Consider the following 21899-nt stretch of genomic DNA (forward strand, 5'->3'; position numbering starts at 1 on the left):
AGGGCACCACCACAGGGCACATGGACTTGGGCTGGCATCACCAGATCTCAGCAAAGTCACTGTGCTTTCCAAATGGGACTCCAGGGAGAGAGAGCCTGAGCACAGGTGTATGCACATTCCTTGCTAGTTTCTGGAAAGCGAAATGAAGGCAAATACACACAGAAACTTTCATAACAGATGACTATGGAAAGATCTAGCAATGCCAGTTTGAGAATCAATAACTTAAACCAGGTGGCCGAAGAGACAACTCGGTGGTTAAGAGTGCTTACTGCTCTTGCGGAGGACCCAGGTTCTATTCCCAGCACCCACAGGGCATAGCGCACAGCCACCTGTAACTCTAGTTCCAGGGAATCCCATGCCCTCTGGCCTCCACAGGTTCCTGCACATAGACAGTGCACATAAACTCACACAGGCACACAAATGCACACATAAAAACAAACAACCAAACCCCAAACCCTTAAACCAAAAAGGATAATTAGTGTAATCAGTCACGACAAACCACAAGGAGTCTCACCTCCTCTGACTGGCTGGTTTTTCTCCTTTTTCCAGCCCCATCCGAATCCTTTTCCTTTTTATCCTGCACCAAAAGCAGACACAGACAGCATTAGCCGGTTACTTTCCTTCATTAGCTCTGCAGTCACTGTTGATGTGACACTGGCGAGCACACACCTTGGGGGAACGCTTCCGAGAGATGGTCTGTCCAAGCTTGCTCAGGAAGGAGATGGGGGATTTGGTGCTGGCTATCAGGACGGCTTTCTCCTCTGCATTCAGGTCCAAGGTGTCTGTGGACAGGAGTGAGCAATGTTTACCAAGGACAGTGCCACAAACCAGAACCGTGCTCCGTCAGACTCTCATGGCTTACCGACTAAGACAGAGCATTCATGTCCATAGGAAACAGCAGAAAGGAAAAGCATGCTTTTAGGTCTAGACACTTTCTTTCCCATTCACTCACACAAAATCAACCCCATTCCTGACAGACACTTCAGCTGCAGCGACCCACACTTCTGCTCTGTAAGGTTGGACTTTGTCAGTGGTTATCATAACACACTCCTGAAGCTCAATTCTGATAAAGAAAACTTCACGTTGGGGTCGACCGTTGAGAGATATGAGACACGGAGGTGTCAGTTTCTGGGACTGCAGAGGCCATGTTCTTAGCTGTGTCAGAAGAGGGGTTCTCAATGAATAGGGCCACTCAAGGCTCAGGGGCGCACATGTGTTGGGGTCAGAGGGCAACTCTGGGGAGTCAGTTTTCTCCTCTTGCCTCTCTGTGGGCTCCCGGGACAGAGCTCAGCTGGTCAGGGTTTATTGTCTGGTGGTAAGCACCTTCAGCCACTGAGCCGTCTTACTGGCTGCAATTCTAATATACTTACAGCAATAGCAATTTTGAGAATAGTAATTAGAAACAATACTGAGTCGCTAATATTTATTCAGGGCTCACTTGCTATTCTTAGTACAAAACAGTATTCTTATATCCATCGCTCTCCTTTTACAAACAGGGAGACCAAAGTATAAGGAAATCCAGCAACCTGCCCAAGGCTGAAAATGGAAACGCTGAAACAAAACCCAGATCAGACACTGTGGCCAACACTCGGAAGCACTGCGCTTGCACGGCCGTAAGCGGTTCCCTAGGTAGCTGTAACTGTCAACCTGACATACCCTACTGTCATCTTGATTGAATAATTGCCTAGATCAAACTGGTCTGGGGGGGGTGTCCTGATTATTCACTGACACAGGAAGACCCAGCCCCACTGTGGATGGCACTAGCCCCAGGCAGGTGGCACTGGGCTGTATATCTGGCTAACCATTAGCCCGTGAGCAAATGAGCCAGACAGTAAGTCAGCAAACAGCGTTCCTCCATGGCTCCTGCCTTCAGGTCCCTGCTTGAGTTCCCATCCCGACCTCCCTCAGTGACGGACTGTGGCATGGAAATGTAGGCCACACAAACGCTCTGCTCCCCTAATTTGCTTTTGGTCAGAGTTTTTCATCACAGCATCAGAAAAGGAAACTAGGACAGGTTGCAACAGGAATACTGTTTGTCGCCCTACTGAGTGCTGACTGGGGCAGCAGGCCGAGGACCACGGAAACATTTCTGGGAATCTCTAAGACAGAGAGGGAGGAGTTACTGAGAACCCAGTAAGACAGAGTCACCGAAGCTGTGACCTGAGAGAGCACCAGGAAACATCATCACTACGGAGCACCAACTAGAGAAACACCAAGTCTACAAGATGGAAAACAAAGGCATAGGTAGGCAGGTGGCTGCAGGGAGGGGAGCTTGTCTGACGTTCGTGAGAACCTATGAGCAACCATACGCACACATGGAGCACACACATGCAAATGCACACGCGGAGCACACACATGCATACGCGGAGCACACGCACACAAACTAAAAACTGAGAACAGAAAGGTGAGAAGCAAGAAAGGAACTTGAACCGGCAGGCCCTTTGGGCAGAGCTCTGCAGAGACGCAGCACTACAATGTACGTCCAGGGTCATCAGGTACCGCTTTTGCACAGGGGTTGCGGCTGAGGTGGAGAAAGGTGGCAGAGTCAAGGGAAAAACTCACAGGTAAAGTGAGAACAGCAGAAGGGTAAGAACACAGGGATGAGAAGGAACAAGTGAAGGAAGGTTCTAGAGACTGCCCCGCTGACCAGGCAGCAGGAGGCCAGGATCCCAGCCTGAGCACTCAGGTCCTCACCGCTGGAGGAGAGTGAGTCCTTGAACATCTCGTAGAACTGCGTGAGGTACATCACCATGGACAGCTTGTCGGGCTCCGCCACTGATGCCATCTCTTTGCCTGTCATGATGGGAGAGATGCCCAGCTCCTTCTCAGCAATGTCAAAGGCTAGCTGGTTATTCTTCTCCACATTCTGCTCATCCAAAGAGTCAAAGTCTCTGAGAAGCATGACAAGGAGAAGTGGATCAAGTTGGGCTGACAGCCCCCAAACCACAACAGTACCGTGTGCCACGGCCATCTCAGTCCCTGGGCCTGACACAGTACTGTGAGTCATCTCCATCTCAGTCCCTGGGCCGGAACACAGGACCATGCGCCACGGCCATCTCAGTCCCTGGGTCTGACACAGGACAATGCGCCACGGCCATCTCAGTCCCTGGGCCGGAACACAGGACTGTGAGTCACCTCCATCTCAGTCCCTGGGCCGGAACACAGGACCATGCGCCACTGCCATCTCAGTCCCTGGGTCTGACACAGGACCATGCGCCACGGCCATCTCAGTCCCTGGGCCTGACACAGTACTGTGAGTCACCTCCATCTCGGTCCCTGAACCAGAACACAGGACCGGGTACATACAGGAGTGAGGCATCATCCCTGGATCAGAGCAGACGGGCTTTTCTTCCCTTCTGCCTAGAGAAATGCCCAGCACCTTTGGGGAAAACAACGACCCAGCAAGACAAATGGACGGAGGTGGGAGGAGGTGTGGGGGGAGACAACTGTATCTTCCATGGACACCAACTGCTTACTATAATGTAATCTCAGGGCGGGGACGGCATGCTTGTCCACACACAGGAAACTAATGTCCGACAGTGACACTCCTCGTCAGGATAGGGTTCCCGATGTCCTGGGACTGTCGCTTGTCCCAACAGTTCTGGTAAATTTTACTAAGCTTTCTCTTGAGGGGAAATTCTAAAAGCTTCTTCAGAAGATGTTTTCACTGCTGAATCTCCTGAGTTTTCCCAGCATCTCCATTCATAAACACCCTCCCCAGGTCCCCCAGCTCTTAAGCTCTTGCTGAGGTTTTTCCTTCTCAGTTGACTTCACTATTCTGGCATTCCTTGCTTTGTGTTAACCTACTGACCTCACGGACTTTTTTCCATTTAAAGCAAATTACTTTTCTGTTAGATTAAGCCTATTAAACCAAGAACACTCATCCTGAATGCAGTCCAAACAGTGCTGACTCACACTCACTGCTTTCTGGCCTCCCTCAGGCCACTTAGGGCGTTCTAACAGGACCCTCTACCCACACTCCACCCCACCTAGCTGCCTGACTACTTCCTCCCCGCTTCCTTGCCTTCCTGTGAGATGGAACTGACTACCCCACCCCACCCCCAGCAGCACTGTCAGGCCACATGGCTGTCCCCCTTCCTCACCCCGCTTCTCTGGTACAAATGACAAAACGTTACTTTCATTTACTCTTCCTTCCTTCTCCTTTCTTTTTAATCAACTCTTGGATGATCATCAATGGTCATTTACTTTACATCAGAAATTCACCCCTTCTTTTAATTTTGTCTGGGAACTGAACCTCAAGCCTGGGTTCTGCTAGGCAAAGGCTACACTTCCACCTCTCCATATTTATTTATTCTTTTTTAGGAGACAGTTTCAATCTGAAACTCAACTCTCCTGCTTAAGGCTGAGATGGCAGGCATGCCTGGCTACAGTTGCTTTCTTCTGTGGTACTAGCCATCAAACCTAGAGCCTTACACATGGTCCCCACTGTTAATCTACATCACGAGAGGCTGGTTTTAACACTTCTTGCATCATTAGCTTGCTAACATCACAAAATAGGGGGTTATGTCTCTTAGGATTTCCTTAACCAAGGATTAAAACGGTGGACATAATGATAAAAAAGAAGGCAGCCAAGAAAATCCACCAGGTTCTGCTGCTGTCTTTGAATGTTTGGCTTCCATAGTAACAAGGCCTGGAGCCGGGTCTGAGTGCTTTGTTCACAGGGCTGACCCAAGGTCACTCAGCACCGATTCTGAAGATAGAGGAGTCAAAAATGGGTATCAGAGGGATAGTAGGCAAGATGACGTCTCATGAAGCTCACAAGCACACTTGCAAAATGTAGAATCTTTAACAGAGAAAATGCCCAAGACCATCATAAATCAGGTATGTATCTATTGTTTCCTGTTGGGCTGAGCTAGCCAAGTGTTCTAGCCAGGTTTCCCTTGTGATCAATAGCATCCAAGAAAGCGCTAGCCAAAAATGAAGAGTTCAACTTGGGGCCAATAAACAGAGTTTTCCTTTGTGCAATGTTACCAGGCCCAGGTGGGTGTTAAAACCAGTTTTTGACCTTCTGAATGCTATGATTTTTAAAGCTAATTTTTTGGGATTGAGTTTTAAATATAAATAAGTCAAAATCATTTTACCATGCAACCCTTACTAGGAAGAAGCATAAAATCTGCATAAGGGGCTCTGGGATCTCAGGTGAATATAAAATGAAACAGGAAATTGGTCGTGACTTACATTAGATCAGGGCGGTATCTGTGGATGATTGCACACAGGGCCAGGCCACTTTTCCAAGACATAGTGAGATCTGTCACATTTACCCCTGCATAGCCATCTGTCTGCCTTTGGCACCATCCCAGGAGTTTGCTTGAACGAGCTACAGACTCTAAAACAATAAGAATAATTATTGAAGTGCGCTTACCTAGTAATGCTGACACAGCATCTGCTTTGCAGTACACATATCCAGTTTGCAAAATTATTGAGGGTGGGGACAAAATGTCAGTGCTATTTTTGGAAGAAAGCAGTGAGGCCTAAGTTAATGTCGTTGGTATCATGATGTACAATTTCAGACACCAACCTATCCGATTCCAGGGTCAATGCCCCAGACAGATACCTACAACCCCAGCAGGGTGACAAGGACCTGCCACATGGACGCCATGTTCCAGCAGCACTCCTGGAGACAAGTGGATGGCAAAGTGCCACCGACTGAGCTGATACCTCACTGGCAACAAAGTCAAGATGTCCCCGGAGAGTTGCTTGGCAACAGGCTGAGGAAGCCTTTTTCCTCCACAGCAACACCCGGGAGATTCGATTAGAAAAGTTTTCCACTGTGGTACCTTAAACCAAAAGCAAACAAAGCCTTAGTCTCGCTTCCTAAGGCCCTGACCGAGTGCCAAGTGAAGGGACTGTAGGGTGACAATGAGAACCATTCCCAAGACCCAGGTTAGCAACCTGTGTTATAAACAACTATATGCGAAGACGACAAGGAAAAGAAAGATGTTTTCTGACTGGCTGACCCGTCTTCGTTATGGGGAGGAGTTCTGCGAACATGGAAGAGAGTGCGAGAAGCACTGATCTGTGTTCGAGCAGTCTGTTCCCGTCCCCAAGGCAGCTGGGATTTAGCTTTACTAAGTCACTTGGTGATTTGTGAACAGATGGTTTAAAAACGCCTATAAAAGAGTCTTGCTAAGTCTTTCACAGCACAGCAGTCTGAGAAAACAAAGGAGCACTTCCAGTGCCATCCGTTGGCTTTGATATTGACTCACTCAGGTGTTTCCCAGGTCTGCACATCCTCCCACTCCATTTTCGGGCAGCCGCAGAAGCAAGTGAACACGATAATGGAGAGAGATACATTCTTGCTGGGTGGTGGCGGCGCACACCTTTAACCCCAGCACTCGGAGGCAGAGGTGGGCGGATCTACAGAGTGGGCTACAGAGTGAGTTCCAGGACAGTCTCCAAAAAAAAGCTACACAGAGAAACTGTCTTGAAAAACAAAAACAGAGAGAGAGGGAATACATTCTTTCTCAAGGGGTGACACCCTAGGGGAGAAGAGGAGGAGGATACAAACTGCCTCCTGGTTTTCACAAGACAGAACGCAAACCTTTCCAGTCTTCTCACCTCCCCACTTCCTTGTTTGGACTGACGCGACAAAAACACAACAACCTACCTGTGTCTCTCAGGACAATTAACTGTCCATGCCCATCCACTGTGGTGCCTTCAGACTTTTAATATTGTTTCCAGCCACAGCATGCCAAGCACTGTGGCAAATGCTATGCCAGAGACCTCAGGACCACAACCCAAGAGCAACGCTCTTCCTCCCAGATCAAAGACAAGGAAACTGAGGTTCTGAGGTTCTAACTAATCCGCTTGAGGCCACATGCTTTGCAGACAGCACAGCTTGGACTGAGAACTACTTAATCTAGTCCCAAGGTGACCCAATGCCTCAGCCTCAGATTCTGGCCTTTACTGTGGGAACACCAGACCTTGAGCAGAGACCCACTTCCCCTTCTGCCTGGGAGTAGGCAGCTGTAAGACAATGTTTACTAAAAACATGTTTACTAAAAACAATACAATGCCTGGGGGCATTAAGTTCCTGGAAAAGGCCTGCCCACAGAAACCACCCTGACCTCGACCTTGTCCAAAGACTAACCACCTCTTCTGCCACGCCCAGATCAGTTTCTGGGGTCAGAGCAGAACCAGCCAGGGGAGAGGAGAGAGCAGAAGCTTCTCTGATGGGAGCCTTTCTTAAGAAGTTTTCTTGAACCTTTTTGGGGCCTGCTTAAAGTTTTCTTTACACCGTTGAACAAGTCTCTGTGTTGTCAATCCCCGACACCCTCCGCACGTTCTCGAACACAGGCCGCGCAGCAGACGCGACATTTACCACAGACTGACTACTAAACTATCTCCTAAATAGCCTCCCTGCACCCAGTGGATTTCCCTACTCAGTCTGCTGTAATGCACCCGACACTTGTATTCAATGCCACTCTCCAGAGGCCCTGCAACACACGAAACACAGACTGGACTTGGCGCCTGCCACAGCATTAAGGTTGCTGTCTCAGGACCCAGCTAAAAAGCCACATGTTCTCTCCTGAAACTTGAGTGTGTGCACGGGTACCCAGGAGCTTGTGTGCATTTGGGCATGCATACTTCCTCACCCTCTCCGGAATCTGTAACTGGTTGTTGTAGGACATGGCTGTCCAAGTGTAACAGCCATCGCCGTCTTCATCAGCGCAGCAGTGGTTAGGTCAAGGCTGTTGATGTTCCCTCATAGGACAGAAACACCTCCCTCCCAGCTTCACATAATGCTGCCCCAGCTGCACACAGTCTCAGGAGGTGCTAGAGCACAGAGAAGGCAGAGGGCTAACTGAAGGGATGACTCCATCCACACAGCTATGGGGGGGTCATCATTTGTGTGAGAGCGAGATATCAGTGAGTGGACATGTTCCCTGCAGGTACGCTTATTAACTCACAGGTGCACAGAGCTGCACTTAAGTGGACTCACTTTTGTCTATTGTTGGTTCCCTATCTGGGACAAACAGACATTTGTTTGTATCTCCCTAGGAGAATTTCAAGAAACGATAATTTATCTCTATACTCTTATACTACCTTAGACCACAATACCTTTCTGTGTGTGTGAGGGTCATTTTGCGCATCCCAAAAAGTGTAAGCAGCATCCTCCAGTTCTATCCACTAGAAGCCACTGGCAAACCTACCCCAGTCATGACATAAAAATATACCCGGACAACAACACAATACCCCCCAGAGGGTAAAACCACTGGCTACAGCCCAGGGCCTTTGATAGCATTGTGCTCATGCAATGGCTTGATGGATGAGGGCAGTCTTCTTTAAACAGCTTAGGCCATTGTTGGAACTCACCATTGCGAGTCAGCTTGGGAGTGGTTCGGGAATTCACCAGGTTCTCCATTTCTAGATGAATATCTTTTGTTTCTCCACTATCATATAAATGGCGCACCTGGCAGGAAGTTGAATGGTTGAAAAGGAAAATCAAACCCTGAATAACAAAACCCCACTTAAAAGAAGCAAGATCTATACACGTATTTATTTTTACTTGCTGGCAGTGCAGGGCTTGAGGCTAAGCAGAGCTATACACCCATGGTAAAGCTTGGACAGAATCCACATGACAACCCGAGAACTTCAGTGGAATGAGGGTTTGGAGACACACAAAACATGAACGTCAGCAGCTGTGCTGAAAGTAAGCCAGGTGGCCATGGTGTCCCTCTGATCTGATGCTGCCAACTTCAAGGTAGTTACAAACACTGTTCAAACACATATAAAAAGCCTGTGGACATCAGGCAGAAGGCAAAGCAGAAACTCTTCTAGAATGGAGACAAACATGTGAAGGAGGCTGCTTCCTGATGAGTCCTGTTCCTTGGGACTGTTGTGCTCTGTTAGATGTCACAAGAAAAGGTGGCTTTACAGGTCCTAAAAAAGTCAGTCTATCATCGAGGCCAACACCAACAACAATGCCTTCTACTTGTGGAAAGCATCTTAACATTTCAAAGCCCTTTTGAGAGCACAACCATGTTTGTCCGGCAATGATGCTGCGTAGGCAGAGGTTATCAACAACACTTCTCAGGTGAAAAACAGGTTCAGAGAAAGAGAAACAACTGGGCTGAGTCTCAGGTGATGGGTGGTGATGCTGTCAGTGATGTCATCCTTCCTGACTACTGAACCTTTGCCCTACTCTGTGTGGTCTGAATTAGGAGAGGAAGGATGAAGTTCTAGATCTGATCTTCTATAAGTCATTAAAGAACTCTACTTGGCCAGACATGGTGGTTCATGATTGTATCTCCAGCTCCCAGGAAGCTGATTCAAGAGGATCATCACGAGTTCAAAGCCAGCCTGGGCTATGTAGTAAATCCAGGTATGCTTGGCTTACAGCACATTCAAATCTCCCCACCTCCACCCCAAACTCAAAACAACCAACCAACCAATAAAGGGAAGGAAGGAAGGAAGGAAGGAAGGAAGGAAGGAAGGACTGATCCTCTGTGCCCCAGTTGCTGACTGTGGTAATGGGAAATAATACTAACTTTCAACAACACAGAGACATCAACTTGAATTCCTTAGTGTGTGCTGTATAATAACAAGCACAGCTACACACACTTCTGTTGGAATATATACTGTATAATAACAAACACAGTTATTCACATTCCTATCTATCTATTGACCAGAGTTATAAGCGTCCAAAACATGGGCCTAACAGGACATAGCTACAAGAAGGCTCTTACCTGGCTTGGCCGGAGGAAGTTGATGTTAATATTGGGATACCTAGTGACAGGGTCAATGCTATATTGGCTGAAGTTTTTGCTCACGTTCTCAGGGGTGGTCTGAGGCAGCAACCTATAAATGCTTTCCCTGCAATGACATACAACAGTGTGCTCACATGCAGTGGCCTACAACAGTGTGCTTGCAGCATTGACAAGCACCGAATTACCCGCCAAGTTAGCCAAACAGTCTCCCCTGATGAACCTATCTTATCAAATCTATCTCAGCTCTTCCCTCCAGACCCAGAACTCACCCTGACTTCATGGACCTGGACCAGGGGAAGGGCCAAAGAGAAGAGCAGGGACAGTGCTGCGGGTGGTGGCAAATGCCACTAGTGTAGAAATGTAGTGTGCTGTTATTTACTATGATTTTTACAGAAATTAAAAAGGAACCTACAGCCAACTTGGGTGAGGTTAGTGGAAGGCATAGTCTGGCTTGTCCTGAGTCCTATACCCATGAAGTCATCTTTGCTGAACCTTTCCCTCAGTAGAATAATTAATCTAAAGGATGAAAGATACTTCCAAAACACCTTCTCTGGCTGGTTTTTTTTTTTTTTTTTTTTTTTTTGGTTTTTACGAGACAGGGTTTCTCTGTATTGTTTTGGAGGCTATCGGTCCAGCCCAGCCTCGAACTCACAGAGATCCGACTGCCTCTGCCTCCCGAGTGCTGGGATTAAAGGCGTGCTCTGGCTGGTTTATATGTCAACTTGACACAAGCTGGAGTCATCTAAGAGCAGTGAATCTCAATTAGGAAAATGCCTCTAATAAGATCAGGCTGTAGACAAGCCTGTAGGGGACTTTCTTAGCTAGTAACTGATGTGGGAGGGCCCAGCCATTGTGGATGGTGCCACCCCTGGGCTGTGGTTCTATAAGAAAGCAGAAAGGTCTGTGTATTCCTCATAGAGTCTGTCAGCGCTATGGTTACTTCCCCAAAGGTCATGAGCTAGAAGTCTGGACCACAGCATGGTGGGAGTGAGGTGTCAGATATGGTAGCTCACACCTATAATTATAGCACATGGGACACTCAGGCAGGAGAATACATTGAGTTCAATGCCAGCTAGGACTACATAGTGAGTACTAGCCAAGGTGGGGTACAGAGTGAGACTCTTATCTCAAAACACAAAACAAAGAAAAAATAAGGTTTGCCATTACATCCAGATGCATGCCTTACAATTAAGATTTAAATTGTGCTGGCTGGTTTTTGTGTCACTTGACATAAGCTAGAGTCATCTAAGAGCAGTGAATCTCAATTAGGAAAACACCTATAATGAGATCAGGCTGTAGACAAACCTGTAGGGCACTTTCTTAGTTGGTGATTGATGTGGAAAGGCCCAGCCATTGTGGATGGTGCCACCCCTGGGCTGGTCGTTCTATAAGAAAGCAGGCTTAGCAGACTAGAAGAAGAAGCCCTCCATGGGCTCTGCATCAGCTCCTGCCTTCAGGTTCCTGCCCTGCCAGAGTTCCTGTCCTGACTTTGATGATGATCAGTGATATGGAAATGTGTGCCAAATAAATCTTTTCCTCCCTGAGAAGCACTGCTCATGGTGTCTCATCACAATAGTAACCCTAACTAAGTCAGACGGTAGGACCAGGAGTGAGGTATTGTTGTGACCAGCCTGACTCTGCTGATTTGGGGGGCAGTGTAGAAGACAATGGGACTCTGGATTAGGAAAGCAGCTGAACCCTGTAAGCACAGTTTAACAGGCCATCCTAGTAGGAGCTTAGAGGACAATATAGCATAGAGCAATGAAGACTACGGAGGCCCAGCTTAAGAGGTTTCAGAGGGAAACAATGTTAGCAACTGAGCCAAAAGTCATTCTTGTGATATTTTGAGAAAAAAAAAAAAAAGTGGCTGCTTTTGCCCTAGTCCTAAGAAACTGCCTGAGGCTAAACTGAAGAGCTCTGAACTCATTTTATCGGCAAAAGAGATTTCAAGGTAGCCTAATGTTAACTGTCACATGGTTATTAGCAACCATTCTGATGCAGGTCTACAATGAAAGAAACTAATAGGGCCACAGTAATACAAGATGTACAGTTTGAGCAGAAAAGGAGCACAAGAAAATTTAATGTTGGCACCAAGGCTTGTGCTAAAAGAGAGAGAGAGGGGGGGGCCTGGCGTGAAACGGTAGAAAGGGAGGTAAAAAGGGAGTGGTGCCCTCAGGACACCCACACCACCCAGCTACCCTTGCAGCTAATGAAAGCAAAAGGCCTACGGGATTTTCTGCTCCTAAAAAGTAACTAGTCAAAATTTATGCAAATGTAATTCAAGGAGGGGCCAGGCTCCATCCCAAGTAGGCAGTCAAACCTTGGAAACACCGGTTGCAAGGTTCAAAGTTCAGATTCTAAAGTTTAGAGTCATGAGGACACCAGTAAAGGTGTCATGTAATCTCCTTAGGTTAAGGAGTGCTGCCGAGGCCAGGCTAAGGCAGGGGAGTCCCTGCTTGGCCCTGGGGGGTCACTTGAAGGTGTAAAAGTGAAGCCTGAATTGTGGTGAAGATCCCAGGATGTTGGAATTCTGCCAGGCAGAGTGGAGCATAGGGACTGGAATCAGCCCAGGAGAGAGTGTGTTACTGCAAGCAAGGTTGAAGCTGACATCAGATACGGAGCTTTGGCCTCTGGGTTTCAGTCTTGTTTTGGCCCAGTATTTCCTCATTGTACCCCCAGTCTACCAGTTCTGAATGGTCATGTATGTTCTGTGCCATTGTATTTTGGAAGCATGTAATTTGCTTTTTGATTTTATAGAGGCTTACAATTAAGAGCCTGCCTTGCATCTCAGAAGAGACTGTGGACTTCTGAAGTATTCAGATTGGGATATACTATGGGGACTTATAAAGTTGGACTAAATGCATTTTGCATTACAATATGGCTACCAGAAATGTGGCAGTTATAATGAGAATGCCCTAAAGATTCATATGTCTGATTACTTGGCCCCCAGTTGGTGGAACTGTGTGGGAAGAATTAGGAGGTGTGGCCTTTGTTGGAGGGCTTAGCGGTTTCAAAAGCCCATGCCCTTCCCACTTAGCTCTCTCTTTCCTTCATGCCAATGCATCAGATATGAGCTCTCAGCTACTGCTCCAGCATCATGCCTGCCTGGTGCCACGCTCCCCACCATGATCATCAGAGAATAATATCCATTATCAGTTTCATCTAGGAAATCTCACATTCCTGTTTCTCTGGTCAGGGTAAACAACAAGAAAATCCTAGTGTCCCTGCCTCATTTACAGTCATCTGCTTCCAGACATCTAGGGGTTCAAGAAATGTTTAGCGGCATCCTTGGGTTTCCATCAGCTAGTCAATCCTAACAAATCCCCACTGCCAACACGTTCCCACTGCCACACTTCCTTACGGGTCGAGGGTGCCACCCTGCTGTTACTGTGCATTTGCTTGTGTAATTATCGGAAAAGAATCAGGACCAGGCAGTGGTGCAGAGAGATGCAGACACCACTAGCAGGGGGGTTGTGAGAAGAGAGGCTTGGGCAGATCACCTTGAGGTTTCTGGGATTCTATAAAACAGTACCTTGCCTTTCTCTACTTGGACATGAAAGCTTCTTCTAGAAAGAACAAACAAACAAGGAGGAGGAAGAACTTGCACTTGGCTGAGGAGTGAGCAGGCTGACTCCCCAGTCCTGCAGGAGGTACCCATGGCTTCTCCCCATTACCTCTCTGCCAGGACTTCCAAGGGGCTTGTGCCCAGAGACCAGCTTCGTACCATCCAGGCAGAGTCCATAGCAGCCAGAAAGCCCCGGGCTATTCCTGTTCCCATTGGCCAGAAAGGCTGCAAAGGAGATATGTGCAGAGTTAAAGTAACTCAGCTATTAAAAGAGGGAAGGAATCCAGTGTCCCAGGGGCCCACCATCACTTTTCCTCTTTACTGGTACAATTCTTGCAAGGAGTCTCTGTTCACCCACAACCCTAAACACCCAGACTCACTTGTCATTATTTCCTCTTGTTCCCTGCCCCCGTCAGTACTCACCTCCAGGAGGCTGTCCCCAACCAGAGCTACTAGTAACTGGTGTCCATTCTGTTCCCGTACCAAGGCAGCATTTTCAGAGGCGTACATGCAGGTAAAGTCAAACATGGCCACATCAGGCTGCCCGTAGTGGTTGATGGCAAAATCCAGAGAAGGCAGCTGCTGCTGGGTAGAGAAGTCTGCAGCCTCCCGGGCATAGTTCAGCAGTGCCTCTTGGTCCACGTTCTCCCGGGAAAGTAACAGCTCCGTGTCTGTGTAGTCCTATCCAGGAAGAGCAAAGGCCAAGATGGAGCAGCCCAAGAAGGGTTGCTAGAGTCCCACAATGAGCATCCAACATGACCTTGTCTCATGGCGGATTTCTCCCTAAGGTGGTTTTACATTCCTCAACCAAGTCTATGATACCGATTCCAAAGAACAGGGATTGGGGTGGTGGCGGTGTTGAAGAGTGAATCAACTTTGCTGTCTAATGGATCTGCCTTTCCCACACACTGGCAGCAAAGCCCATCTAGCTCAGAGTTGTTACAATCATCAAATAAAACAGCCATGTAACAGCCCCTCGTCAACTGAAAAGGCATTTTAAAGCTTATGGTATTTCCTGTCACCACTTTAATCTGGGTGTCTGATGGCTTCTGGCAGCAAGAAATTCAGACTTATCACACACAAAGGGAACCTGAAAACTTTAGTGCAAGCAGAAGTGCAGTGTGAAGCAAGAGCAGGTCCAGGGTGATGAGAGGGGACACACTGAAAATGAACTAGAAATTTCTGCAAGGCTCCATGAAAATCCACCAAGGAACAAAAAGGGCTTTCTCTGCTTTGGAGGTTCCTGTGAACTGACTCAGTCAAGTCTGCTCCCCTAAAGTGGGGCCCGTGGGTTCCAAGTGCCCCTAATGGTACTCAGTGACAACCATAAGCTGTCAAAAGCCCAAACACAAACACTCAAGTTGGTCCTGGAAATACTGTTTGTTCAATGTTAAGTAGCCACAATGGCTTTAGTATTTAACAGCTTAAACCCCTTGTACTACAAAAATATAGGAGCAAAGTAAACCATGCCTCTGCATTTCAGACTGTTCTTACTTAATTTTAAGTGAGAACCCAGGTCTTCATAGGTGGCTGGTTTGAGTCTTGACTCTGTGCTCAGGCATCCCAACTGTTGTAGTAACAGCAACAGAAGAGCCTCAGATAATGAACCAGCCAGCTTCATAAAGCAGCCAAACACACCATGCTTTTGTTTGGCAGGGAACTCTGTACCAAGAGCCTTGTCCTGCTGCTCCCTACACACCACAGGGCTGCCATGCTGAGAGGCGGACACGAGGTTCATGGTGGCAAGGGGACTTTGTGTCGCAAGCGTGTGCCTGCCCATTCACACCCCAGTCTGCTGTAGAGAAAGCAATCGTGTGACTCATTCTAAGGGGCCTGATGTGTTACCATCCTGCAGACACAAAGAGCTCCCTAAGAGTCAGCTCTGAGGCTGGTGGGAACTGCAGGGGCCAAGTCAGCACGCTTGAGGTTTCTTCTGTGCATTCATCACACGGAGACAGTAATTCTCACATCACATCTGTGAGACCCAGTGACACAGCAGCCACCCTCCTTCAGCAACCATGCAGCCTGTGATTTAGACTTCAGGCCATCAGCTCAGGGTAGATCACACAATTAGTCACCCAGAAAAAGGGCTGAGCTGGAACTGGCTAGGGATGGACACCAGGCCTTTGCTGTTAGTTAGAAAGAGTCTTAAATATACCCTGATCTGGTCAGGTAGGTGTTCCCGGACCGATAGTAACCACATTTGCAGTAAAACCTGAGTCACGGTCAGACTGTTGTAAACACCAAGGGTTGCTTCTTGGCTCAACACTTGCCACCCTGCCCGCTCCTGACTCACCCAAAGAGGACTCACTAATGTGAGGCCTGGTGGTACAGGCATATAATGTCTGCTGTTCAGAGGCTAAGGGAGGATAACTACACTTTCAAGGCTTGCCTGGGGCTATGGTGTTACTTCAAGGCCAGTCTGAGCCACTTAGTAAGAGCCTGTCTCAAAGGAAACTGTTCTTTGAAAGAAAGTCTAGGGGTGCAGCTCAGTGGCAAAATTCTTGCCTAGCATGCACAAGGCTCTCGGCTCAGTCCCCATTACTATGGTTGGGAAACAGTAGGTGTGGGAGGGTGTACTGATCAGTGATTGTCCTGTATGGGATTTACTGTAATTGTAAATCAGGTTACCTAAAGCTAAACTGGCTAATTATGCAGGACATGATGTCTGATGCAGGAGAGGGGAGAGAGGAAGGGATCTGGCCATGATGGTAACTGTTAAAGCTAATCATAACCCTGGCCACATAGGCCCATTCTACCCTCTTCTTTCTGCTTATAGTTTCAATTTCCCATGATAAAAATAGTTCTAAGTTAAACTAACAAATAGCAGGAGTTTCCAGATGTGTTGAGTGCCACTTCTATTCCCTTTTAGGAAAAATCTATCAGACTAAAATACCTAGTGACTACCAAGCAGTTCAACAAAGATGCTGCCTGAAAGAAACCCATTGCTCACATGCAGTATCACCCCTTTCTCCAGTAAGCTCTGTTTTTTGGCCGTCATCACAAAGTAGTGTGTGTCATCTTTGTAGTAGACGATGTTCTCTAGGTCAATGCCTGCAACCAGAAGACAGTCATGTGAGAATCATGGAGACTGGACTTTAGGGGATCCACAAGGCTGAACTGCGGTCTCACAGAAAGGACTGAAGAGCACCAGGCACGAAAGCTGGGTAGGCTCAGAGCCTCACTTGCTGCATAGTGCATGGAAATCATGAGGCATGCTTTCCTTTGTGCTGCGTTATAACTCACTCAGTATCCTAGGTTGTCCATGGCCAACAAGACATGATATGGGAATAGCAAAGTAAAGGCCAATCTACAAGAGGGGATGGGTTAGGTACCAGGTAAAACCTCTGATAATCACCAAGGAAGCTGGAGGCATCTCCTAGATTTCTAACAGGATAGATACCTAAATATATATAGAGAAATATTGAATCTTTCTTCAGTTAACCTGTAAGATACATGAAATGGAAAGAAATCAAGATCTAGAAAACAAAAAGAAGACACTCTTTTGTTTCATAGCAGCAGAAAAACTCAATCCACCAGAAAACAGTCACACACAACCCATTCCTGTCCAGCAATGGTTGCCGGTGAGCTCAGATGACCTCAGAGAAGGCCAACAGTGATAGCAAAAGTCACAGTGTCAACAAAACCAGAGCTGTCAGTGGGCAGCCTGCTCATCCCACAGAGAACCTGGCTCGCCGAGCAGGGGATGAGTTTGCAGAAGGCAAACCAACAACAAACCCCAGGGCAGCCTGCTCACTGAGGGCGACACATGAAAGCAGCAGTGTGGAAACACGCTAAGAGCAAAGGATGGGAGTGACAAAAAACAGTAGACAAAGGACATGGCAGTGACAGTCATGGCTACCCACACCAACAGCCCCTGGGCTCTGGAGGCACGGACACCAACCAACCTGTGGCTTCTCTTAGCTCCTGGAAGAATTTTTGGTTGAATATAAAAGCCACACCACTGATCTCCTCTACTTTGGCCTCTGCGGTTGTGTTTCGGTTAATAAAATTTGCCGTAATGGCAATGGCTAGCTTGCCACGAAATTCTTTCCGACGAAATCCTAGAATGAAAGAGAGACAGGATAAGGACTTCAAACGAGAGTGTGGGGGCCAGAGTCAGGGAAAGCAGGCAGCTCACCTAACAGGGATGGGACAACTCAAGAAGGAAGGCTCCTATCACACCATGGACAATGTGAGATCCATCTGCCCAGATTACTGCTCAGTACCAACTGTTACCCTTAAAATGGAGGGGTTCCGTGTGCCTGGCACGTTTGTGCACAGACTAAAAGCTGTGGTCCCAATACCTCTAGGCACAGCTTGTCTCCTAGTGCTCTGTGGGAAATGCCCCGAGCAGGCACTGACTGGGCAGCACATATGCAAATTCTTAGGACTGTGGTCTCTGGGAACAGGCCAGTCTCCAATCTATAATGAGTCAGGCAAGGGAGAATGGGCCAAAGCCAGTACCTTCCAGGGTGTTTCTACGCCCATCCCCACCGATGATCACTTCAAATTCATATTCTGATACAGGGTGAGTTTTGGGGTGCACCAATGCTCGCCATCCTATCCCTGTGAACCAAAAGCAAAATGAAGGTCACGACCCAGAGGAAGCCACACCCAGACCATACATTGTCCCAGTCCAAAGTACTACATGTTACAGAATAAGGGGCCAGACTCATGTAGAAAGCTTTGACAAAAGCTTACAAAGACACTTTCTTTGCCTTTACATTTTGTACAATACAAATGCCTGCCATGCCTAACACCATGTCAAAGGCCTGTTGGGTAAGCCAAAAGTTCTCAAAAGCCCAGACTGCGTGAACAAAGCCCCTTTAGTCAGCACTGAAAACCACCTGCAAGTCCTTCTGGTTCCTCCCTTGATCTCATCTGTTCTCACCCACTCAGTGCCCGTGTTCCTTCCTCTGTTGTCCAACTCACGTTCATTCTCTTGGTCCTCAGGAGGCTGAACAAGTCCTTGGAATTCCACATTGACATGGATTTCAATGCCTAAGATCAAGGCTACTTTCAAGAGGATTAGCTGGAGTTGACGGATACCTAGAACACAAAGATCTTGATGGCGAGGGGACTGGAAGGGGCGAGCCCCAAGGTGTCTACCCTGAGGCTTCCACCCATCCATGTCTGCTTAGGATCCCAAAGGCTGTTGTGGCAGCAGCATGTCTCAGAAGTTCTCTTTATTCCTCCATGTTGTGAAGGTAACATCAAACAGTGGAACAAACATTCTGGATATACGAGGCCACTCTGCTTCTGGAGCCGGGTATTCCAAATAACCTAACGTGACGACAGAGCGGCCCTGTGAGTGCCGCTCTTATCAGGGCACCACAGTCTTCAGAGGCACCTACTTACTGAAAGCACTGGAGGTGTACCCACAGGTAGGGTGCCACAGCATCCATCTTCCACTCAACCCCATTGACCTCACATGCTCCTACCAGACACACAGAAGAAAGCACAGCCCCACCCTATCTCATCATTTCCCACCAACAGTGACGTACAGTCGTGGAAACTGAGGTCCAAAAGGACTGAATCCTGCTCGTGATCACAGTAAAAAACATATCTGATGCCTAATGAATTCCTATTAGACCTGGCATCAATAACAGGTTACAGTGAGACAGAAATTCTATCCCTGGTGTAAGACACCTCTGCCCTCAAATAAATCTGGTCACAGAAAAGGACCACAAATCCAGCCAGTCAACGACCCTAGGGTCTCTCTTACAGTCAAATTTACCTACAGCCTGTGACTAATGAGCTATGAGCAGGCGCAAATCCCCTGCTAAGTCATCCTGGTTACTCTGCTCAGCTGACCATGTCCTCACACTTCTGAGTCACACTCCCAAAGACTCACTGGGACCTGTGCTAGCACACACTTGATTTTTGCAGACAACTGTGGGTTCCAAGATGCTTTACAAATTACAGCCTGGCAGATGGGCCGAGCACTTCCTCTTGCCAATGGAATGTGGCAGCCGCCAGCTAGTGTTGGATAAATTGGTATAACCACTTCAAACATCAAAAGGTCTAATGGCTGAATGTATTTCCAGGTCACATACAGAGGAGCTCAGAACAAATGTTACTTACTTACGTCTCCCCAGACTAATTAATGACAGTAAAAAGACTTCTCCAGCTTGATGATGCAGATACTGTTGCAAACTGCTTTCAGATTCACCACTTCATGAAAACAAGACCAGCTTAAGAAAAATACAAGGCTCTGACTTAATCAGAGCACAGTCTCTCACTGCAGACTTGGCATCTGTGTCCAAGCTATGACTCTTACTTCTTTGTATGTGGTTTCCCAGGTCTGGGGCCCCATGGCACTATTTTCCTCTATCAGAAGAGGGTACGCAAGATCACAACACAGAACCTAAGCCTGTGTATTCCTTCCACTGAACTAAGAACCACCAGAGGGTTGAAATTCAAACTGTCTACCTTATTTCCGGTGCCCACCCTTCTCCCCCCTCCACTGAAATACCATGGGCACTCAGCAAGAACCCAAGACTCAACGAGAGAGAGAGAGAGAGAGAGAGAGAGAGAGAGAGAGAGAGAGAGAGAGAGAGAGAGAGACAGAGAGAGAGAGAGAGAGAGAGAGACAGAGAGAGAGAGACAGAGAGAGAGAGACAGAGACAGAGAGAGACAGAGAGAGAGACAGAGAGAGAGACAGAGAGAGAGACAGAGAGAGAGAGAGAGAGAGAGAGAGAGAGAGAGAGAGAGAGAGAGAGAGAGAGAGAGAGAGAGAGAGAGAGAGAGAGAGAGAGAGAGAGAGAGAGAGAGAGAGAGAGAGAGAGAGAGAGAGAGAGAGAGTGTGTTTGGGGTTTCTGTGTAACCCTCAGTAGACTAGGCTAGCCTCAAACTCAGAGATCTGTCTGCCTTTGCCTCCTGAATACTGGGATTAAAGGCATGCACCACCATGCCTGGCTCCTAATTAAGAATTTTTAAACCAAACTCTAATCCTTTTTTGTACACCAAGTCCAATTGAGGCTAAGAAGCCTAGGTTACAGAACACTAGTGGCAGGGGCACACCCTGGCTGAGGAGGGATTCCTCAGGCAGCCTACCTGTCTCCGTCTACTGAACACGGAGCAGGAAGAGTGGGTGGTACTCACTGATGTGGTCAATGGCTCCAGCACAGAACTTGCCGTAGAATTTCTTGGCACCCAGACCTCGAAGATCATGTATGGTGAAGGGCCAGAGATGCAAGACGTTGTTTCGGGAAAAGGCATCTCGCTTCTCAATAACGACAACCTTGGCTCCCAATAAGGACAAGTCGATGGCCGTGCGGAGACCACAGGGGCCAGCTCCAATGATGAGACACTGGAAAACACAGGTGCTTTCAGGGCAGAGGCCACACCTCTCAAAGCACATTCCTTATAACTATCACTCCCAGGACCATGCTCCAGGACTGACACACCTGAAGCCTGTCTAGGAGAGCAGAGACTTGCAAAGGCTTGAAGGAAGAGCTCATGACTGCTATGCATAGAGAAGACTAAACCCTACCATGTATACCCCAAGCAGCCGAGAGGACCTGCAGGTCAGCAAGACATAAGTGGGTCATCACCTCAACAAACATCATAAAAAAATCACCTCTCATCTTCCATCAAAACAGGATCCTTAGGAAGTTCCTACGTCATAGGCAGATTGCTGCCCAAATACAAGCTTATTAGCAATATCCAGGCAATCGGGTCTGGGTCTACTATGCAAATGTCTCCCAGGTGGCAACTTTCAAGACCCAAAGAAAGGTTCATGAATGGAAAAATTTTGGGTTTTTCTGTTTTGTTTTGAAATATTTTTGTTTATTAAATTTTATGTGTGTATAAGTGAGCCCAAATGTGTATATGAGCCTGAGTATATGTGTGTGAGCCTGAGTGTGTGTGTTTGTGTGTGTGTGTGTGTGTGTGAGAGAGAGAGAGAGAGAGAGAGAGAGAGAGAGAGAGGGAGGGAGGGAGGGAGGGAGGGAGGGAGGGAGGGAGGGAGGGAGGGAGGGAGAGAGAGAGAGAGAGAGAGAGAGAGAGAGAGAGAGAGAGAGAGAGAGAGAGAGAGAGAGAGAGCCTGAGTGTGTGTGTGTGTGTACACCATCTGTTGAACTCCTTCAACAGAGGTCAGAAAAGGCATCAGATGTCCCGGAACCAGAACTTTGTTTTATCCTGTTTTAAAATATATTTATTTTGGTCTGTGTGTATGTGTGTGTATTGCAGGTGCCCAAGGAGGCCAGAAGAAGGTGTCAGATCTCCTGGACCTAGAGTTACTGTGAGTCTGGGTGCTGGGATCCCAACTCCATTCCTGTGCAAGGAAAGCAAGTGCTATTAACTGCTGAGCCATCTCCCCAGCCCCTGATATGAGTTTTAAAATCATTTCTAGACTGAAAGTTCAGGCAAGTGCTCTTGATAACTCACTTGGGGCGTGACAAATCCTGACCTTAAGCAGCCTGCACTTTAGGCACTGAAGGAAGACACACGATGCTTTGACTTTGCATTCTTTTTCTTCATTTTTTATGCTCTCTCCTCTCTTCTCTCCTCTCCTCCCCCCCCCTCTGTGTGTGTGTGTATGTGTGTGTAATTCTTGGGGGGAGAAGAGGAGATGCTGAGGCTGGAACCCAGGGCCT

General features: G+C 47.7%; 1 protein-coding gene across 1 annotated transcript in view; it reads right to left on the reverse strand.

Moving 5' to 3' along the window:
- The window catches only part of Mical3 (microtubule associated monooxygenase, calponin and LIM domain containing 3), a 179663-nt gene that overhangs the window by 84414 nt on the left and 73350 nt on the right, over positions 1-21899 (reverse strand). The window contains 13 exon segments of the mRNA XM_040737544.1: positions 515-577; positions 670-782; positions 2695-2891; positions 5200-5347; positions 8338-8434; positions 9711-9837; positions 13406-13521; positions 13720-13977; positions 16250-16350; positions 17205-17360; positions 17764-17865; positions 18232-18348; positions 20404-20611. Coding sequence (XP_040593478.1) covers positions 515-577; positions 670-782; positions 2695-2891; positions 5200-5347; positions 8338-8434; positions 9711-9837; positions 13406-13521; positions 13720-13977; positions 16250-16350; positions 17205-17360; positions 17764-17865; positions 18232-18348; positions 20404-20611 — 1803 coding nt within the window.

The sequence above is a fragment of the Mesocricetus auratus genome, unplaced genomic scaffold (assembly GCF_017639785.1).
Source record: "Mesocricetus auratus isolate SY011 unplaced genomic scaffold, BCM_Maur_2.0 Super-Scaffold_100676, whole genome shotgun sequence".
In the NCBI taxonomy this organism is placed as follows: Eukaryota; Metazoa; Chordata; class Mammalia; order Rodentia; family Cricetidae; genus Mesocricetus; species Mesocricetus auratus.